This window comes from Orbicella faveolata, unplaced genomic scaffold (genome assembly GCF_042242905.1).
Source record: "Orbicella faveolata isolate gen_17 unplaced genomic scaffold, um_ofav_v1 contig_47, whole genome shotgun sequence".
Taxonomy (NCBI): domain Eukaryota; kingdom Metazoa; phylum Cnidaria; class Anthozoa; order Scleractinia; family Merulinidae; genus Orbicella; species Orbicella faveolata.
In genome coordinates this window covers 20,246,331-20,267,588 of record NW_028301577.1, presented here as the reverse complement: position 1 = coordinate 20,267,588, position 21,258 = coordinate 20,246,331, and the positions used below count along the sequence as shown (strand labels likewise).

Sequence of the window (21,258 nt, the reverse complement as noted above, 5' to 3'; positions counted from 1 at the left end):
TACGTGAAAAAACTTATACCACTGTGTACTTTCCTTAAATTTCACACTCATCTGGAAGGAAATTCGGCAAGATCGTTTCAAAATGTTTTTGACAAGTCCTCAAGGGTCTTAAGTCTTGTATTTCCAAGAAATTGAATTTTTCATGAACATCGCCATATTTTAGGGTACCATACCCCCTTAAATGTGCTTTATTTAAACAGTTTTGTTCTTCATTAATATTCATATATCCGGACCCTCGATTATCCGGACTATGTCGTCTAGTCCCAACGAGTCCGGAAAATCAAGGTTCAACTGTATTACGTAAATCAAGAAAATATTGTTAACTTTCAAACACTCTATATTTCATTTTTTTATTTCATTTTTTTTCAAATTTGTCTGTCGGTATTTTCCATTTAAATGAGAAATCTGCGATTACTTGTAAACATCATTATGTGCATCAGAACACATTTTTGTCAATTTTCAAAGTTTGCTGTCAGTGTTAAAAACACTATATATCTCAATATTTCTTCAATTTTTATGATTTCAGTGGTCTTTTTTAATATCTGTAAATAGTTACATTTCTTGCATATTTTAATCTTCTTCACTTTGTTGCCTTTTCAAATAAAAAATTATCAGTCTAAGTTTCTCAATCTTGTTTATTCTGATATAAGAAACAGGACAGTGGAGGGGAACGTGTACAGGAGCCCGTGGCGCGGGGATGGGACATATACCATGCCATAGAAAATACAACCAATCAGAATACAGGAGAGCCGTTGTATATTCGACGGTATTCACCACCCAACCTTCCACCATGCACTAAAGGACGTAATTCAAAAGGTTTCATTGGACAACCGTATTGTAACTTTATGCTTGGGACAACGCGCCAACTTTACATGTAAAGACGATTTAATGGCGCGGCAAAATCATTCGGTTTTCATTTATAAATAACGTTTAAGTTAGGTTGTGAAAGCGTTATCATGGCCAGAGCTTAGTAAAAGTATTTTAACAACGTTCCATTAAGGATCGAACTGCGCGAAAAAGACCAGATGACTTGAATTTAGTTTATCCTACAAGGCTCTCGGAAGGCGGTTACGGTTGCAATTACTCGCAAACTTTCAGAAAAGCCTAGACTAGGAGCAGTCCATTTCTTTTTAGTCTGTGGAGCGGAAACGAAAAAGAGCGCTGGGGGAAAATCGAGTGACGTGAAAAAGAGGGACTATTGACCAAGCCAGAGAGTTTGAATTATTCGTTACTCTCGATTTTTCATTCCCGATCGTTTACTGTCCAGACCTCGCTCTTCTTGTCACAAGCCCCCACAACACTCCTTTTTAGATGTGTTCAAGCTGCAACAATCTTTTCCACACTCTCCCCCGCAGAAGCTGGATTTGAAACACGTATCACTTCCGAAGAATTTTGAATTTCGCGCTTGATGATCTGGCTGCGCGTCGGGAACTGTCGCTCATTTCTAACCATGGTTTACTAACAATAGGGCCCCTTTCCTTATAAAAGAAGCGAAAGTTTGACTTCTTGTCCCGCAAAGTCCTAACCGAAAGTTTGATACGAAAGCGGTTAGTCATTCCGCGTACCATGGATATCGGTAAAAGGCGATGGATACCTACCTCGCACTTTGCAACTCAGAAGACATCCTACGCTTTTCGCTACTTCTGCGCAATTAGAGGAAAGACGTATAAAAAGCTCAGTAACAGACGTCGATACAAATTACTGTCACTTTATTTGGCGTAAAAAGCACGAGCACCAAAAATAATTCATGCCCGACACCAAAATATCTTTAAATACGAATTACACAATTTCTCCAAAAAGCGTTTAATTAATCATAAAGTTAATAAAATATATGCGCCCCCATCCGTATATATTCTCAAACATCTGTGCGAAAGAACGTCTGAAAAGTGTTTCTAAAAAAGGGCACCATTACCAATTTGTATAACGAACCATGAAATGCTGAACTTTGCTTCAACACATTTTTATATGCGAAGCATTAATTCAAGATATATACAGAACCTTTTTAAGGATATACAATATAAAATACAAATTATGCGTTCCAGTTACACTATGACTACCTCGCTCTCAAATATCATCAGTTGAAATTCAGTGAGCGAGTTTCTATCTGTTCGCTTTTGTGTAGCACCGTGTTTATAAAAGTTCGTGTGACATGCGCTAACCAATCATAGCAAGCATTTCGTCTCAGCCAATTAGGTACAAAACCAAACCCAACCACGTGACTTTTTCCCGCGCTGGCCATCAGGTACAAGTTTTCCAGCCCTTTCCACCTGCTACACGGTTTCAGATGCTTCGCGTCAAGCTCTGATTGGCTAATTCATTATTATTCGAGACTACGGGGCACTGCTATAAATACTTTTACATTAATTGGAGTCCAGTCGCTGAACTCTCCCTTCCCAACCTAGCTTAGACAGGTTTCTCCCGCTTAGGAGACAGGTTTAAGCCTACACAGGTTTCTCTCGCGAGGAAGTGAGAGTTTAGGAACTAGACTACATTTATTGCCAATCCAATCTATCGTCTACAGTCCGAGTCAACTAGACTGACCACCAATTCCCAACCCGGCCACATTCTAACAGTATTTTCTGCCTTCAGCAATAGCTATCCATACCAAGCACCTTACTTCAGAGCCAATATTCCTCCAGATGGCACTCATGATTCCGGAGTAGCCATGGTAAAATGCTAAATTACACTTTGGGTGAATAAAAAATCTGGTTATGTTAGAAAATCTTCAATAAGAGTACTCAAAAATCCTCCGACTCTATCTAATCAAAAAATAGCCCGAACGCTCGAGAGTACTTGAAGGGCTGTGACGTCTGCATTGTGTCATAAAGATAGGTCATGTGTCGGTTCAAAACGCGGGCTCATTTAATACTCACAGGAGTGATTATTATTTTACACTTCATATAATGCTACCTCTCTGTCCTACCCCTGTATATCGACTACCTAACAACTGCACGGTGCACTGCACTTGTGCTACTACATCTAGCAACTAGATAATGGTACTTCAGTCCATCAGGTCAGTGGTAATCTCCAGCTGCGCAGAATCCACTTCGATGTTCAGCACCATTCCTCTGGTTCGCTATAGAAGAACAAAACAAAACAAAACAAAATAAAACAAAACTTGGAAAAGCACGCTCACACATCTAAAATAGGACTAAAATTAGAATAGACTAGGAAGATGGTTAATGATTCGTCGTGTGACTATAGTGACGAGACTTTATATTTGAATTTCATTCATTCCGGTTCTACAGAGAAAATAATTTATACGGCATCCTTTTCAATTCGAAATGTCACCAAGGCCGTGACAGCAACCTTCGTTTAGCCGTACCCTCCTTCCGTTTTTTCCTAAGGATGGAATTGATTTGGGAAAAGGTAAAGGACTAACCATCAATCTATTTAACAATTACAGGACAATAGTTTGCTTTAACCATAAATAACTAAGGGCGCTTTCCATTCAACAAAAAATTCTGGAACTTTAGAAATGGGAACAAATGGTAGGAATGTAAAATTTAAAAATTGCTGAAAATTCCGAAATGCCTGGTTAGAGATTTTCGAAAATTTGGGTATGCCTCGCGAAGTTGTCCTTGTTTTTTATGGAATTCAGGAAAATACTGATCAATTCGCCCGTGGAAAATACAAGAAATTGAACCCGGAATTTTTGGTCGAATGGAAAGCGTCCTAACTATACCGTCTCTTTGCGCATCTCATCCTCAACAACACATCTGTTGAGCGCTATAAGCAAACCCAGACACGAGTGTCCTGTAAGAATCTTTGCAATCGTCTTACCTTGAAGCAAGCGAGCTGTTTATAACGTGCAGAAGAGTGGGGTCCCTGTCCTTGAGCATGGCGAGTAGCTGGTCAAGGTACAGTTTGTTTTGTTCCTGTTCCTCAAGCTTAGCTTCCATGTCTTTCACTGCTTCGGTCTGCACACATAAAAACAACCTGATAAATTGTACCACAATACAAACCTCTCCATGTTGTCCCTGAAACTCGACTGGCACTAAAATGCGCATCAAGGCTTTCGTCTTGAACAGATTAGATTTAATTAAATTGATAACAGGAGCTAAAAGTCCTCAGACGCATATTATTACGGGGTGTAGTTCAGCGTAAAATGTGCTACATGTAGGCAAGTGTAGATTTCAAAACCTATACTTACTTAAAAAAATAAGTCAATTATTTTGGAAAGTACATTAGAACATCGCTATATTGAACTTCCCCTATCTAGAACATAAATTATTTCCCTTGAATATACACTTCAATCATTTACTATCGGCTATCTTGAACTCCCGTTGTCCCGAACTTATTCTAGTTTCCCATGAGGGCTCAAGATAGTGGAATTCAACTGCATCACCCCATGCATGATTGTCTGCTCGCACTTACTACAAGAACTGTAATACACTTTCCAACAGGCCTAACACTGGTAAAGAAATGTAGAGTGTTGAACTCACCAGTGTATTTATCTTGTTTTCAGATTCCTTTAACTTTTTATCCTTCTGTCTGGCGATAGTCTCCGCGGCATTGACCTGTTTGGTTAAATACTGCCAAAAAAAAAAGAATACATATAAAAAGTTAAAAACAAAAAACAAAAAACAACAACCGCGGTTGCCCAGTTCCCAGGCCTCGATTTTTTGTCTCGGTCAATCGTTTTCAGGTCACGTGGTTCGAGGTGAAAAACGTGCGGTTCCGCTCGGATACGTCAACGAAATCAATTGACAGTGAAGGTCTGGGAGCCGTACAGGAACCGGGCAAGGCCGCAGTAAACCAATCAACGAAAGGCCAAGGTAAGAAAGCGCAGGAAAGGCGGTGGAAAGCGCGGGAAAAGTCGAGATTAGTTTTGCGGCCTTTCAGCTGGTTGGCAATACCCCTGCTCTGATTGGTCAGAGCGTGCTAACCCTCGAGTTAACAACGTTAGTAGTAAATTATAACCCCTTTAAAAGGCGCTACATGCCCATTTTTAGGGTAGCTGCTCACGCCGGACAAGGCAAATCAAACGACAGGGTGACAACCGTTTGACATCGTTCAATAACCCGAGATTTTATGACTGACTCACATAGTCTCATACTTACACTTTCCACATCACGAAGCTCTTTGTATTTCTGCTTAAATGATTCATTTTCCTTCACGTCTGCCGCCAGTTTAGCCACAGCGGACTTCAGTTCATCGACTTCTTTCGTCCTTTCCACCAGAAAGATGTTCTCGAGTTTTAAATCCTCGACTTCCTTTGCGCTGTTTTCCTGAGCCTCCGCATTCTTTTCGCGTTCTTCCAACTCAGCTATTCTGTCGAGTAACTGTTGTTTCTCCGTGACGAGGTCTTCCAGCTTTTCCTGGAAATGGTCCATCTGCTCTTGACTCTGCGTTTCCATCTCACGCATTTGAGCAGTCAGCTTGATGATATTTTTCTTCATTTCCTCTGCGTCTTTGCACTTGGCTGCCAATTCAAGATTTTCCTTTTTCAGATTTACGACTTCTTCGGTGTCACTTCTTTTAGAATCATTTCTATCTCGGTCCAACTCGTTTAGCTTTTCAACCAGCTCTTTCTTCTCCACTTCGCTCCTATCGAGCTTTTGTCGCAGGAAATCGCTCTCTTCCACTCTGTGGGAAAGCTCTCGATTTGTTTCCTTCAATTTTTCCAATTCACCTACTTTGGTTAACAATTCGTCGTGTTTTTCCTGCAGTTCTCCGAGTTTTAGGGCAAGCTCGTTTTCACTAGAGCTGTATTCATCATTCAGAACCCTCAACTTTTCCAATTCGTTTCCTTGTGACTCAAAATCATCCCGTAGCTTTCTCAGACTCTCCAGCTCCTTCTCACCGTTGGAAAGTTCGTTGTTTCGGACGTAAATCCTTTCAATTTCACGATCCCTCATGGAGATTTCATTGTTGAACTTTTCCTCAGTTTCCTGTGTCCTCTGTCTCAGTTCGTCGTTCTCTCGTCGTAGCTCTTCAAGCGCCCTCTCTCTCTCAACAAGCGACTCGTCATTACGTGTCAATTCACCAAGCTCCTCGCATCGTCTTCTAAGCTCCTCATTTTCGCGCTGCAAGATTTCAATCTCGTCTTCTCTCTCGGTCAGCGTGTCGCTTCGCACCCGCAATTCTCGAAGCTCCTCTTCCTTAGCCGCAAGTTCTTGTCGGACAACTTCCAGCTCCTGAGAAGCGATCACCTCGGATTCTTCGTCAATGACGTGGTCCAGTTCGGTCAGTCCCTCCATCAGATCATCGCTGATTTCTTCCACGATTTCGTCTCCTTCGATACTGCCCGTGGCACCGGGTGCAATCTCCAGCTCGTCCTCATCTCGCACTGAGGATACTTCTGAGTTGATGCCTGGTTCTGGTGAGATTTCTTCCGTCGCATCTGTCGTCCTAGGCAAAAGCAAACCATCATTAAACCATTTTTTGCCTTGAAGGTTTAACGAGAGAGAGAAAAAAAAATTCCTTAATCGAGAACCAATGATGTCATCCCCTACGAGAAAGTCATCTAAGGCCAATGCCTCTCCTATCAGAGCAGTCCCTCCGATCGATATGTCATACATTTTCTTTTAAAACCTTTAAAACATTTCACCAACCAGCCATCCAATGTGTCTTTCTGCTCGTTCTCTTTGACTTCAGTTGGTCTTCTACATAGTCTGAACACGTGATCAGGTTCGCTCCAGGCCATTTGCAGTCTCAGGGGACACACGTGATCAGCCACTTCTTCTCTGTCATCTGTGCACGGTGAAACATAAAGAAAGATTTTTAGTCCGTCTTAATCTTCCTTATTCTTAATCATCATCATTCTATTTTGCTTCATTCTTACCTATTCGAAGTACTTTTACCTTTGGTAACTATTCGTTTCGGGTTTCCTTCGATTGAAAGGAAGCTCTGTACGTCCCAAAAATGCTGACTGAACACAACAAGTTCTATAACATGAAATACCCGGCAATAGTGTTCTTGCCCTATGCGACACTGGGAGATTAATTGCAATACTTATAAAGAAGCAGAGAAGAATAGTATTCATTCTAGTTATCATTTTTACCTAAATAAAAGTAAAGGAAAACCGCACCTTCATTTTCCTCGGAAACTTCCACCAAGTAGTACTCGTTGGCATCACCAGGCAAGTCATATTTCTTCACTATGATGCCCACCGCTTCTGAACAGGGAGTCTTTGATGACAACGGGATGGAACGATAGTCTAAGTCGTCTTCGTACCCCTCCAGTTCAAACAGCATCTAAGGCAAAAATCAATATACACGTTAAGCTGATATTTGTCTTTAGCCTTAGCCTGTGCACAGACGTCTCATTTTGCCGCAAGAAGCAAACAAAGATGTCTATGGGCGGGCTGATACAAGCTATGATAGCACTAAAAGTATTGAGACAAATAACATTAACCAGCTCTTTGTAGCTCTTACAAGATGATAGAAAGAGTTGTCACTGGCTAAAGTTTCTATCATTTTATAAAAGCTTACTATGCCTGGCTTCTCGAACGTTTTTAAATGCTTATTGAACTTCTTCGATTTTCTAACGTACCTTGATAACCCCTTCATTTCTACAGCGCAATTCAAAGCGCTGCTTGTCAGGATCGGCCCAACGGCATTGAAACAGCAGTGGACAGTCAGCGTCTGTGAGATCATGATGGGTACCTGATAGGAAACGAGAGTGTGATCAAAATCCATTTTCTCCATACAATATCAATGCATTGTTAAACAGACAAGTATTGAGAATGTAGAAGATTATCAATTAAAGCATAGTGTCTTGATGTACAGTTCAAAATCAAAATTTTGCGATGCTTACCTCCTTTTCCTAATCCCATTTCACAAACATAAAACCTTCGTGGATCATCGACTACTTCATATTTCACAAAAACGAGTTTAATGATCTCAGCACATGTGGTTGTCATGTTAACCATAAAGCTGCAATAATTCATTTCCTCAGAGAGAGCCGTGGGCCATATCCTGAGTAATCCCTGTGGGCCAGCTTGTAGGAGACACTGCATCGCAGGGTTGAGCTTTTTTGCTGCCGATGATGATGTTGACGATGAAGAGTGTGAATGATGAAATAGCTTTGTCAACTTTGATGATCCTGAACCCAGAGACAAGCTGTCCAGTAGTTTGGACACCCTGTAAATTGGAAATATGACAGGTTATATTGTTTCAAACTTATCACTGAAAGAGCCAAACAGTGCTACCCTTTGAAGCTAGCAAAATTTCATACGCGATTACGTTGTGTCAGCCATCAGGACAATGGTGTGGAGTCAAGCTGAAAGAAAATTCCCTCAACCATTCCCTCATGGCCTCATCCCCTGTATCTAACACAACAAACAGTGCTAGCCTGTGTAGCTAACAGAATTTCGTTTGTGTGTACTTTGTATGAGCTGTGAGGAGAATGGTACAGATCTCAGCTACAGCAGAAAAAGCTCTAGTACAGTCGAACCTCAACTATCTGGACTTGTTGCGACTAGACGAAATAGTCCGGATAACCGAGGGCCTGGATAATTGAAAATATGAATATTAATGAAGAAAAAAAGTGATCAAATTGAGAAAGCAACATTTAATCGTGAAACAACACTTTTACAAATAGTTTGGAAAACAATATGGTCTACATCTTCACTGTCCGTTGTGAATACCTTTACACGTGTGTATCACACAGTGCTGCTTTTGCTCTTTAATTTGAAAGCAAAACAAACTCGCTTTTGACTGCACTTTTCAATGCTGTAGTTTTAAAAAGAATATGGCTACGGATCTTGATCATGACTAATAAATATTCATGACAAAATTGGGACTAGAGAAAAAGTCCGGATAATAAAGAAATCTGGATAATCGAGGTACGGATAATCGAGGTTCGACTGTATATAATTCAGCCCAAGGAACAAAATGGTTACACAGCAGGTATCCATACCTCTTGTGTTTCTTCTGCTTATTTGCCTGTTTTTCAGTTTTAGATGCTTTTTCTCCTGACTTGTCCTTCTCCTTAGATGTCTTGCTATGTTTCTTTGATTTCCCTCCCTTGCTTTTTAAGTCGAGGCCCTGCATAACAAAATGCATTATGAGAAAATAGATAATAATTATCAGTTTGACATCTCTCCAGTGTTCTTAAGATGTGTCCAAGGAGATAGAAAGATAGAGTCGTAGCGGTAAGCCACCAAACTCTTTTGCAAACTCACGATCACCTGAGACAATCACCGGTAGGATGACCGTGAAATCCTGACTGTCTGGAAACCAGGATCAATAAGGATTAAAGAATGCATATTTAAAAATTAACAGTGAACTAGTGCAAGAGATCTATAGCGAGACGTAAAAATCTGAAGGAAAAAACAACCGCAACAGAAAAGGAACTCATTCAAACTTACATCAAGATCTCTGCCCAAGCTGTCTGACGAGTATGCTGACTGCGACCAGGAGGGAGGAGGGGGTGGGGGAGGCATGCCCAGATCCTGAGAATGACCTTCACTGCCTGTCATGCTGCTGGAGAGAGATGCAGTTTCCGAGGCCATGTTGTGTCCCGTGTCACTGTCACGTGGAGAGGACGAACCAGTAGAAGATGTCAACCCAAGTTCGGCTTGGAATGCTGGAGATCGCAGAGCATTGAGGACGGCCATGATTTTCATCTTTTCCTGCTCAGAAGCAGACTGTAGAGCACCTGTAGGAAATGCACATTGTAGAATCTTATTCTTAACAGTAATTTACAATATGATGTAACAAAAGAATTTTTTTACTGGCCTATCTGTTATTATAATGATGATAATAAGAACTTTATTTTCTATGCCTGAAAAACAATCTAGCGTATTCACCTTAAAACACTTTCATAAACAGCTGAAGATAAAAGTTCAAAAACCCTGCCTAGGGTTTAACATTGACCCACCTGTTAGGAGGTTGATCAAACATATAAGAATATAGAAGGCTAAATAGGTCGATAAAAATTTTTTCTCTGCTAGAACACTCTCACTTAAAATCATTCAGCACGTAAAATAAAGGCCAAGCAGTAGCTAAGACACTGCTAAACCAGGTCATTAACAAGCCCAGCTAGTTTTTCTGACCTTGGCAGCTCCAAAGTTCACCCAAGTCTTTGTTTCTGTCTGCAATATCAGCCTGATTTAAATTATCTTTCAGGCAGTGAAATTAGCCGGCAGCATTCCTTAGTGACATCCCTGAAAGACTATTGATCTCACCTTGGATTTCCATTTCGAACAAGTCCTCTTCTTCAGGGTGGAAGCGCCGATAAATCTCTGAAAGTATAACTTCACGTTCATCGGGTGAATTGATACCAATCTCCTCTGGAATGAAACAAAGTGCGACAAACTTTAACAAAACAAGTATAACTGCTATGTGTTCAATAATATAATAAACACAGTCAAATAATTATAATGACAGAGGTATAATGTACAGAAATATATCCAGCCTTACCACAGTGTGAATTCTCCTTTCAGACTGGTTCCATTTATTTTATTATCAGCGCTAAAAATTTGGCAGTATGTAATTTATACTTTGCTGGTTATTTCTTTGTCCTCCAAGTTGTTTTGGCATTGAGAACATAAGGAAAAATTAGAGGGCTCTTAGAAATTTCAGGGTAAAGCACCTACCAAGCAGCTGGAAATTGATGTTCTTTAACACTTTGCCATCCACATGGTGTTCTGGATGTGAAAGAAAAAAAAAATTTACACATGTAGATACAAAGCTTAAAATTTGAAGGGAAAAAAGGAAGTAAAATTAGTTTTACATGTAATGTTTTGCAGGTAGCCTTATTTTGGATCAAGCTTTAGTACATAAAATAATAATACATAAAAAAACATGCTTTACATAATACAACTGTTATTGAAAACTTGATATCATAAGTACCAAGACATTGCAAGTAAAATTAAGAGTTGAGGTTGAATGTCAGTCAAGTGATCATAGTCATCTGAAATGGCCTGAGATAATGAGCTTCATATTGCTACATAAGTTATTTCAATTTTATGAAGGATTTATTTAGAAATGAGTAGCATTTTCAGTACTTGAAAGAAACTTGAATTCCAGCTTGCCCCTGGGAGACCTTGGGACAAGTAGCTCTCAAATTTTACTTGCCCTGGGTAAGTCTTAGTTTGCTCTTTTAATGATTTAGTTGGCAGATGACTTGCCTGAGCCCTTGCCCATTGGACAAGTGAGAGTGAAAAGTTGCCTGCCCAGAGGGAGAATCTACTTGTCCGGATGACCGGATGGCACTTTTTTCGAGCTTAACAACTGCATTGTGCTGTATGGAAGATGGGTGCCTGGGATAACCAGGGCCTCCACTGTGACCAGGTCAGCCCCTAGACAGTATAATGCTCCCTTGGGTGGCAATCCCCGCAACCCAGCCATGAGCCCACATGCAGTCTTCCAGGTACCTGTCACACTGAGTTAACAGTGGAGACAGGGGGAGGGGGGGGGAGGGCAGAAAGATGTTGATGAACAGACCAAAGATGTGCAGGAAACTGCTCAATCCTACAACCAAAACGTTCCAGGGACCACCACGCTGGAACATGCTAGTACAATGGCAAAGTGCATTGAGCCTCCAATACCATACAAATACCGCTGACCAAAAGTACCAGTTACTCTTTGTTGTTACCTTTGTTAAATTGCACTTAACAGCATCCTGATTTTGTATGAATTAGGTTAACTGTGACACTGGTACTGCTACAAAAGGAACATTGTGTAATGAAACAAACCTCTGAACTCTGGTGTAAAATGTCCTAATCCAATATAGTCAAGCCACTCCAAACAGTCATCTTCAGTCCACACTTCTAGAGCAAGATTGTGAAATCTGTTATCATCTCTTGGCTAAAATCAAAACAAGATTTATTAAGAAAACTTCTTAACAGTGTAATTTTCATGTGGGGAAAAAATCAGTTGACAGCACCACACATATATAACTTATAGCTCGGTAGCTTCAACTGAGTGTAACACATCTGGATTTTAATTCCCAAAACATTACAAATAACATGTGTTTAGCATCAACACTCCTGCACGAAACTGCTGCTCTAACTTTCATTTGTATGATCACCCACAAACAAAAAGTTCAAATTACTTTGAATAGCTTAATAAACAGGAAAGAACCAAGTACTTGCTCAGTACCTTTCATTTGACTGCTTACACACTCAAGGACTCTGTCTTGAGTTCACACTTAAAACTTAGAAACACATTTACATGTGCTTCAGCAAGTTTGCCTCTTCACTTTACAAGACTGTTTTTGCGATTGGCAGCACACTTAATGCTGCGTCAATAATTATTTGTTTTGATTCCCAGTGAAAGTTTCCATTCAAAGGAAATCTTAAGTTACTTGATGATCAGTGCCCAATAACAACCCATGCACTACAAAGCTGTTTTCTTGGGTAACTTTACCTGCTCTTCCAGAAGAGAAGACGGAATGACGGGTGACGGCAAATCACCTTCGTAACTATTCTCCATTACGAATGGTTCTTCTAATTCTTCTTTCACCTCTCCCTCATCAGAGCTAAAATAATAAGTTCACAATTAGCATATTTGCTTGTTTCTGCAACAACAGGACATGGCAAAAGAGGGCCAAACTATATTTCTTTACATTTCAAGTCTTATATACAAGTTATTACTTGAGCAATAAATGAAAAGATTGAAACAAAAAATATTCATGCGCTGAAATCCCATCTACATGATCATGATTTGTTCAGTTGTTTACAAAAACACTATAAAAAGGATGAATCATAACCAAAAGGAAGATTAACCAATAATATTGTTTTAAAATTAATATTTAGTATTTCAGGCATGGATATAAGCCAAGAAGAAAACAAACAGTCAAGTAAAGTTTAACAGACACATGAATAATATACACGACATAGTCCTCGGCATGGCGGTAAATTAAATTCTGACTATTCATTCAGGATTTTACATTCGAGTTCCAGCCAAACTAGCCCAGAAAACATGTGCTGTAGGCTATCGGAAGGCCAGCGCACAACCAATTTGCCCAGTACCCAGACCTTAATGAAACCCCTACAATTTGTTGAATGTATAACTGATAACTGATAAATTACCTGGCAAACATCGGAGGGGGCTCAAAAAGCACTTCTGCATCATCGCTCTCTTCCAACTCAGATACCTCTGAAATGATTTGCAGAGGCTGGTCAATCAATCCATCGTCATCTTGCTCAGGATCTTCAATTCCTTTGTGGCAAGAAATGTGATAGGGCACATGAATTTACAAACTGAATGCAGTCATGGAACTGCCCTTGATAAACACTGATAACAGAGACAGGAATGTAAGTGACTAATATCATAATAAATGGGACGTCACGAAAAAAACGACAACAAAGATGACATAATCTTCTTAAGGTAAAATTTATGGCAAATATGAAAATATGAAAATAGTTTCAAAGACAAAAATATGCTGCCATCTAAACTTGTAAATACATTATAACAACTAATTCCAACTTACTTAGTCAAGAATATACTGTGAAGCAATCTGCTCACAGCATTACTTATTTATCTCAGAATATAAATAACAAAATTTATTTATAACAATGCAAGCCTTAGACACTTGACACACATGATTCATCCAACATTCTCCATACCAAAAAAAAGGCTTCGTGAGCTTTTACAAACACTACGATACAACGCAAAACTACTTTACAGGATTTCTGTCAATGTATTGCATCCTTCATGTTATTCGTAAAATCTAGTACAACTATATTTGAAGTATGTTTGTCAGCATTGGTATGTCAAATGCTGTCCATAATATCTCTAGAGTTTACGTGCGCTGAACATGATACCTTCAACTACAGCATTATTGTGCAGTAAAATGTTGTGCGAGGATTTCAAGGGTATAAAATGGCATTCGAAGCAGAAATTCATTTCTACTGGGGACCAATTCCTTTTAAATATATTGAATTTGGTTTTGATAAGGTTAAAGTACATTTAATTTAGTTGCTTGATACATGCAACAAACATTCATGTTCCTCTGGATACCTCTGGCAACTCTAGCAAAACAAACATGGAAAAAGCAAAGTCTATGATCTAAGCAAACAAAATCCACCTTGGCCATTTTACCCCAAGAAAAACAACGCAAAATCCTGTCGAAAAAACATAGAGAAGTGACTACTGCCACGTAGAAAGGGTGCTCAACACAGTACATTTCATTTGAATGGTCACACACCAAGGTGCCAGCCACAGGCTAAAATGCTGAAGTTACATTTATTTAATGGACTTGTGGCCCTGGAAGTGAAAGGGTTACTGTTCAATTTGGCACAATAAAAAGGATTAACACTTTAAACAAATTTAAACTGATTTACAACTAAGAAAATTTTGAATATTACTTAAGTATGTATATTATGGCTTTCGGAACCTGCAGTATATGTTAACAAAATGTTCACTTCAGTTCACCCATATCACTACAATCTTTGAACCACAATATATTACGGAAACTAACCTTCTGAATGGTCCATTTTTTAAATCAAAATGAGAAACCAAACTGTCTACAGACACAGCAAAACCGAAAGTTGCCTGAAGCGATCCTTGACAAACTTCACGCACTAATATCTATCTAAAGATTGTCTTCCCACAGGAAGAGAGGGTGAATTTTTGCATCCTGACCAATACCACGGTGTAAGTTTCACTTTTTAACGTGACAATAAAAAGGATTCATTAAGATGCAGTAGTTGAGCGGAAACCAAACCTTCCTTTAAGCTTCACTTTCCAATAAAAATGTTCAAAAATACTTTTCCTGCACAGTATTTTTTGAACAACATAGCCCTGTTAGACTTCTCAAATGATGAAATAGATAGCCAAAAGAATTATGCACACCTTCATGAATACTGGATTGTCTCTAGACAATTGCCACTTACCCCCAACTTCAACCTCTATAACAAAGCGAAGAGGTCGTTCCACAACTTCCAATATGAGCATGGTGTATTCTACAAGATCTAGCTTCTACAGATTTTTCTCACAGTTTCAGAATTAAAAGCTTTGGGAATACCATCGCTAGACACAGAGCGAAGTTAATCTCCACAACAGGAGTTTAAAATCTCATTAGGAATAATTAAGATGTGAAAAAGTCATGGGAGGGAAAATTGTGGTTTTATTCTAGGTCAATATTTTAAATCTTAACTATCTTGAATTCTTTAGCACACAGGTTCAGACAGTAAAGATGAATTCTCACAGTTATCAAAATTTACCAGAAACCTAATTAGTTCAATGTCAAACTACAACAGAAAATAATTTATGGGAAATTAACTACTTACAGATCTTTATTTGCCTTAAATTGTGTGTGACTAAGGGATTACAGAGGCACTGCAGTGATATAGAGCCAATATTGGAACAATGCAAATATCCCTTTACTACACATAAAAATTGCATAAAAGATCCAATATGAATCAATTAAATTACAAGGCTAATATTAGAATCTTGTGACTAATGGGCCATTCTCACTACTTCATGCTGAAAAATAACAAAAATCCTTGCTGTCTTGATATTGAAAGTCAATTGGGACAAAGAACTAATTACACATAGGGATTAGATCAGAATATTTTACATCTTTGTCATGCGCATGGAAAACTCAACCGTAATTTCAAGGTAAACAAGTTATTCATTTCAAGTGGAACATATCCAGCAACTGCAGTTCAAAAACAGGCAATGTGTTGAAACAGCAAGAAAATCCACAGGTAAATCATTTTCACCACTACTTATCTGAACATAGACAACACAGAGTATCTATAATTGTTTCTATCAAAACTCTAAATTGCTGTATAAAAATAACTTTAAATATTTCAAATGAAAACAACACTCAGTAATTTGAATACACATGTATGTTCAGAAGTTCTTCCATACATAGCCGTTATTAAAGAAGCTATGTCACGGTTTACACATCTTGACAAGTTTCACCTAAAATTTTCAAGTTCATCATTTGTAATCCATGTCAATCTTCTCCATCCTTAACCATCTTTGTTCCTGTATGGTTTATTAGTATCTCTTTAGTGTTTTTATATCTTACTGAACACTATTTTCAGGTTTCCTTCAATTTAAAGGTAATTTTGTATGTGGCTGAAATAACTCAAAATAACATGACTGAGCTCCTTGAATAAGGAAATTCTCACACACACACACACACACACACACACACACACACAAAAACAAAACAATCCCATGTTCCTAGTTAGAATTTAAGAAACACAATTAACAGTTTGGGATCATGCGAAATCCTATGGCAAGCATTTTCAGGACTGCTTCAAGTTCTCCAAACTTCCACAAATGTTTCTATAACTTTCAAGAAAATTAATTTTTTTTCATAATTTGTATGATGGGCTACAGCGCTATTCTGTTTACCAACATGTCTTTCTGTAAGTACAGGGTACATGTATGATTACTGGTATTTAAAAATTTACTGAATGGGAGATGTAACAGGAAGTACCTGTATGCTGTGACATACTGAAGAGATGGTGTGACAGTTATTATTTTTTCAGTGTGCTATATTTGTTTTGCTAGTTATTACAGGCCTGTTTCATGTTTCCTTTCCTTTAATTTTCAATAAGTGCCCGTGGTCAAGCTGAGCTCAATGATTTACCTGGCATGAAGCACCTTTACCACTCAGCTAGGACATAATTGATACATTTTCAGATTGACTTAAATCTTCAATTCAATAAGGGATTGCGTGACATTTCCTTGTAATGCCAAGCAGAGGTACATGTAACATTTATGAAAGTGCTCAAGAAAATTATAGCAAATGAATGCAATGGAATCCCACTTAAAATGGCCCAGACAAGAGCTCAGCAGTGTTCCTGATATTAAGTACCAGGTCTCAAGTTAACAGGGACACTGCCATGTCCCTCATCCTTTTAAAAAACACTGCTATACCATCAAGGCCACATTGTAATGGTCCACTGGAGCCCAAATAAATGGGGTTCCACTGTACTTTCACAGCGACTAGTGCCTTCTGTTTCCGGCTTTTGTGCCTGATCAGCAATATCATCTACGTGTAACTTTATTTTTACATGATGGGTTTCATGGTGTCAAACTCTGACCATTGTAACAAGTAAAGGAAATGCAACATGCAAATTGAAACAACAGATTAATTAATTATGAGTGAGGTGATGTAGAGAAAATATAAGCACTAGAAATCTTCCATTCTCACACAAATGTTTCCTTTAAATGTACATAAACATGTATGGCTGGAAGTAAATGCTGTAAAGCACAAACACAAGTTTACACAACACCTTCTGAAACCCACTTCAAAAGGGTAAGTGAGTTACATTGTAATCAGGGTTGGCATTTCACATGTGAACTTAGGTATTATGTATTTGAGTTTCTACTTTTGTTTGCTTGTGCTAGTTCTTCATAAACGTAGCTTCATATATGCATGGCTTATGTGAATCACACTAGCAAATGGTGCATTCCTTTGGGGGTGACCCAAGATCACTCAGATCATGGTGCATCAAAGGAACCGACAAATCCCCTCTGGTCACAGATTCCTCAGCTCCTTTGATGCACCATGATCCAAGTGATCTTGGATCACTGATCCTGATCCAGATCACCCAAGAGGAGCACACCTAAAAACTTTCCAGTGATGGCATTTACAAATCAAACCAAAGCACCTACCTTTCACTGTTTCTTCTGCCTTCTCTCTTTCAGCATCATCAAATGTCCCATCCTCATCTCTAAAGGTTACGTCCTCTACATCTTCCTCATCAGAAGATATACCATAATCACCAAGAACAAGATCATCTTCAGAATCAAGACTACCATCAGACATGTCTTCAATCTCATCTGCTATATACGAGTTCTGCGCTTCACCAATGGAAGATGACATCATTTTCTTACCTTCATCAGAAGTTTCTTCTGTGTCGTATCCATCGATCAATGGATCATTGACAACTACACCATCATATTCAATAACAACTCTTGGTAATGTTAGTCCTAGATTTCCATGCTGCTTTGCAAGTGTACTATCTCTGTCACTGTTGCTCACACTCTCTTTGACTTCATTTTCATTTATGATACTACTTCCACTTTTAAACTCATTTGGTTCTGTTCTATCTGAAGTTCTGACATCAGAACTAACAGATGTCACATTTCTGTTACTTTCAACATCACTGACCCTTTCAGTATAATTATTACTGTCATATTCAACAACCACAGAAGGCTCTGGTGATGTAGTCCTTCTTACACTAGACAAATCTGGCGAGCCAGGTCTTTGCCTAAATTTGCCAATATTAATCCCACTGCTAGCTTCTGATGGCACTGAAGAGTGGCCAGCAATCATTTTAACATTATCTCCTGACATAACACTATTGCCTTGCAAACTGTGTTCTTTATTGATCCCTGATAAACTTAAAGGCTGGCTCACAACATCTGTTCCTTTGTTAGGATCTCTAGGTAAAGAATCAATTGAATTTTTTCCAGCTTGTATGTCACGCAACCTCTCATAGGTAGGTCTGTTCTGGTTTGTATTAGCTTTGTGTAAATCTACAGATGAATTTACACTTTCTTTATTGTTCTCTAAATCGCTTTTCTCAGACTCTGTTAATGTAACCGGTTTGAATCGTCTGCGGTTTGCTGATAAACTCTTCTCCACAGGTTTGCGCTGCCTAGAACTGTAAGGTGTCTCATATTTGGACAGTCGTGATGTTATGGCAGAATCTAGAGAAGACTGTCTGTCTGGAATGCCAGTTCCAATCTTTGGGGCACTAGCTCCAATTTTTGGCATACTCAAAGAAAGACTATCTTGAGAAGAATTCCTTCCATATCCCTGCCACTTAGCTATCCTTGATGAAGAACTATAATAACCATTCGTTGTTCTATTCAATCCATTAACTTCACTTGGACTTTTAATAGGATTACCCTCCTTTGTTGACAAATCAAAATTTGTTTTATCAGCTGGTTTCGCTGTTTTTACAAACTCGCTTGCTTTGAGTGAATGTTTTGATTCTTCGCTTAACGTGTCATTAGCTAAAGAACCCAAAATCTCGTCGTCCTCTAAAGGAGGTGGTGACGATGGGAGAGGTGGTGGACCATTGTGGTCGCCTTCATCTTCAAACAGAATCTTAGGATCATTTAACACACGAGTTGCATTACTAACAGATTTCTCAGCCACAACATCTCTACTTGCGCGAATTCGAGTCCTGTCGGGCTTAGGAAGGACTTCTGGACGACTCTTGTTGCCTATCCGAGGCGAGGCTCTCGACATAACAGGAGAAAGCTCGCTACTCGAAACCGATAGTCCCACATCGTTGGAGAGAATGAGAGCTGGCGAAGCATTCAGCCTCTCTTTCAACGAGTGCGCGTCCTTGTGATCTTTGATCGACGTTTGTGGCTTATTTGCTTCTGAAGATAAGCTTAAGTTGGAGTCAAGTTCGAATTTTCTTCGCGCCAAGGGCGAAGGTGACCTTCTACGAGGACTACGAGGCCTTGTTTTCGTCAAGTTTTCAAGAGTGTGGTTGGTGTGAGGCGGCAGCAAAGAACCTCGCTCGTCGACTAAACTCGTCGAATCATTCGAGTTGTCCAACTTAGAGCCCCTTGCATTAGTCCGTGGCACTTTGTTCGCCGAACTAAAACCAAAACCATCTCTTGTATTCGAGACACCGAACGGTTTATTCGTGTCCTTCGATAAACCAGGCAGCGCGAAAGCGCTTGGAGGCAAAGTTCTTTTAGCCATTTTGTATCAAAAGTTGTGCAGTAATACGAACATTCGCCAATGCCATGAGTGGAAGAGTATTTGGAGTATCAAAACAACAACAACTTTGGCCTGATTATAACGGCTTCCCTCCACTCAGCTGACCTCTTTCGATACACAGAAATGATACGCATAATTTATGCAGAAGTCTGGAATGCTGCACGCTTTTGTGTGTAAAATGCCTTCGTCACGCAGTTTGATTGACACAAAAACGAACAATGTAATCAAATGTGGATGAAGTCATCAAAACTTCATAGATAGTTTTTTAAAACATGGTAAAAAGGTGTTTGAAAAACCCAATTTAAAAATGATAGCAGTTAAGCAAAAAAACAAACACACAATATCGAACAATGACGCTAAAGATCTTTTAATCTCGGCAATCACAAACATGTCCCCCGAGGAAACAACAATCAATCATACATTTGTTGCTCTCATTCAGTTTCTCTCATTCTTTTCTTCTAGTCTTTCCTTGTTTGCGAGCCGCTTTTCTCTCTCTTTCTCTGCCGGCTCCCCCATCTCACGCAAAATCTTTTAAATTATACAACTAACTCGATACTTCAACCTTTAATACGTCCGGAACACACGGCAGCGATCGCCACTGCAATCTACTTATCTACTTGGACTTCAATCTTTCTGATCTTTCCACACACAGAGGGTCACGTATCGGTTAATCTACTGAATCTTCACTGTTTGAGTTGACTGCAATGGTGTTGAACTGGTACAAAAATAGATTCATATCAAATCTACGTCTCTCCAAACTGTAACACAATTCGGCAACGTATGATCCCGCGGGTACGAGATCTATTATTAACGGGTATGAGGGTCTTTTTCCGGAGACCTGACTGACGGGGTGGGAGAAAGTTTCGTTATGACAACTTGCGGGATTCGTTAACTAGCGGTTCAACTGCATCGGGGATTCGTTATACTGGAAGGGAGCAAGCGGCTCCAATATAAGGCCTATATGGAACATTAACTCTCTTTTACCCTGCTTCCTTTCATATGACAGTGTCTAGTAAAACACTGGTGTGTTAATTTGTATATCAACACTAAAGGAGAGTTGTGAAGGGTGTTGTTTTCTTATCCCGTAGTCATTGATACAGATCCCTCTCAATTTATTTTCAGATTTCCCGCCGACAATCACGCCACGCATGTTGCGTGAATGCTTCATGTAAAGTCCGCGCGAGTAAAATTCGGATTGCGTGGATAATTCTTGACCCTCCTGCGAAAATAACTGGAGAGGAGTTACTTTGAGAATAAGGTCTCTATCTTCATTTCCTCTTGATCCAAATAAGGAAAAAACGATGTTGAATACACCTAAGGCACCGGCTGCCTGATTGTCAAAAATTATACTTTTTTCCCAAAAACACAGCCCAGGAGCCCGTTTCTCGAGAGCCCCGGAAACTTTTCGGACCCGCAAAGCCATTTTTAGATCATCTGTATCTAAAAACAGAGAGGTGTACACGCCTGGAAGTCCTTGTATGAAAAGAGAACCCCTGTTCATATTGATAATATGTGAATAAAACAGATCTGTAATCATAAGGTTTGAGATTTTGCTACGGCTTTCCGGGTGCGAAACTTTTCGGGACCTTCAAGAAACGGGCCCCTGTACAGCAACACATTCGGGTAAAATACAAAAACGTCAAAACA

The 21,258-nt window shown here is 39.4% G+C and overlaps 1 protein-coding gene and 1 long non-coding RNA gene across 2 annotated transcripts; one reads left to right on the top strand and one right to left on the bottom strand.

The window, feature by feature from the left end:
* Nucleotides 1-1,692: 1,692 nt before the first annotated feature.
* Nucleotides 1,693-19,593, bottom strand: LOC110047559 (uncharacterized). Its single transcript, XM_089280215.1, has 16 exons — nucleotides 17,538-19,593; nucleotides 12,986-13,115; nucleotides 12,321-12,432; nucleotides 11,648-11,759; nucleotides 10,547-10,597; nucleotides 10,136-10,240; nucleotides 9,317-9,606; nucleotides 8,866-8,993; nucleotides 7,762-8,087; nucleotides 7,498-7,610; nucleotides 7,034-7,199; nucleotides 6,558-6,696; nucleotides 5,064-6,354; nucleotides 4,446-4,535; nucleotides 3,784-3,920; nucleotides 1,693-3,076 (listed from the first exon to the last, which is right to left on the bottom strand). The coding sequence occupies exons 1-16, from the start codon at nucleotides 19,591-19,593 to the stop codon at nucleotides 3,055-3,057; spliced, it is 5,268 nt and encodes a 1,755-aa protein (XP_089136341.1). The 3' UTR covers nucleotides 1,693-3,054.
* LOC149097529 (uncharacterized) lies at nucleotides 15,350-21,232 on the top strand. Its single transcript, XR_016204318.1, has 2 exons — nucleotides 15,350-15,607; nucleotides 17,571-21,232. It is a non-coding gene; the product is annotated as an uncharacterized LOC149097529 (long non-coding RNA).
* Nucleotides 21,233-21,258: the final 26 nt, after the last annotated feature.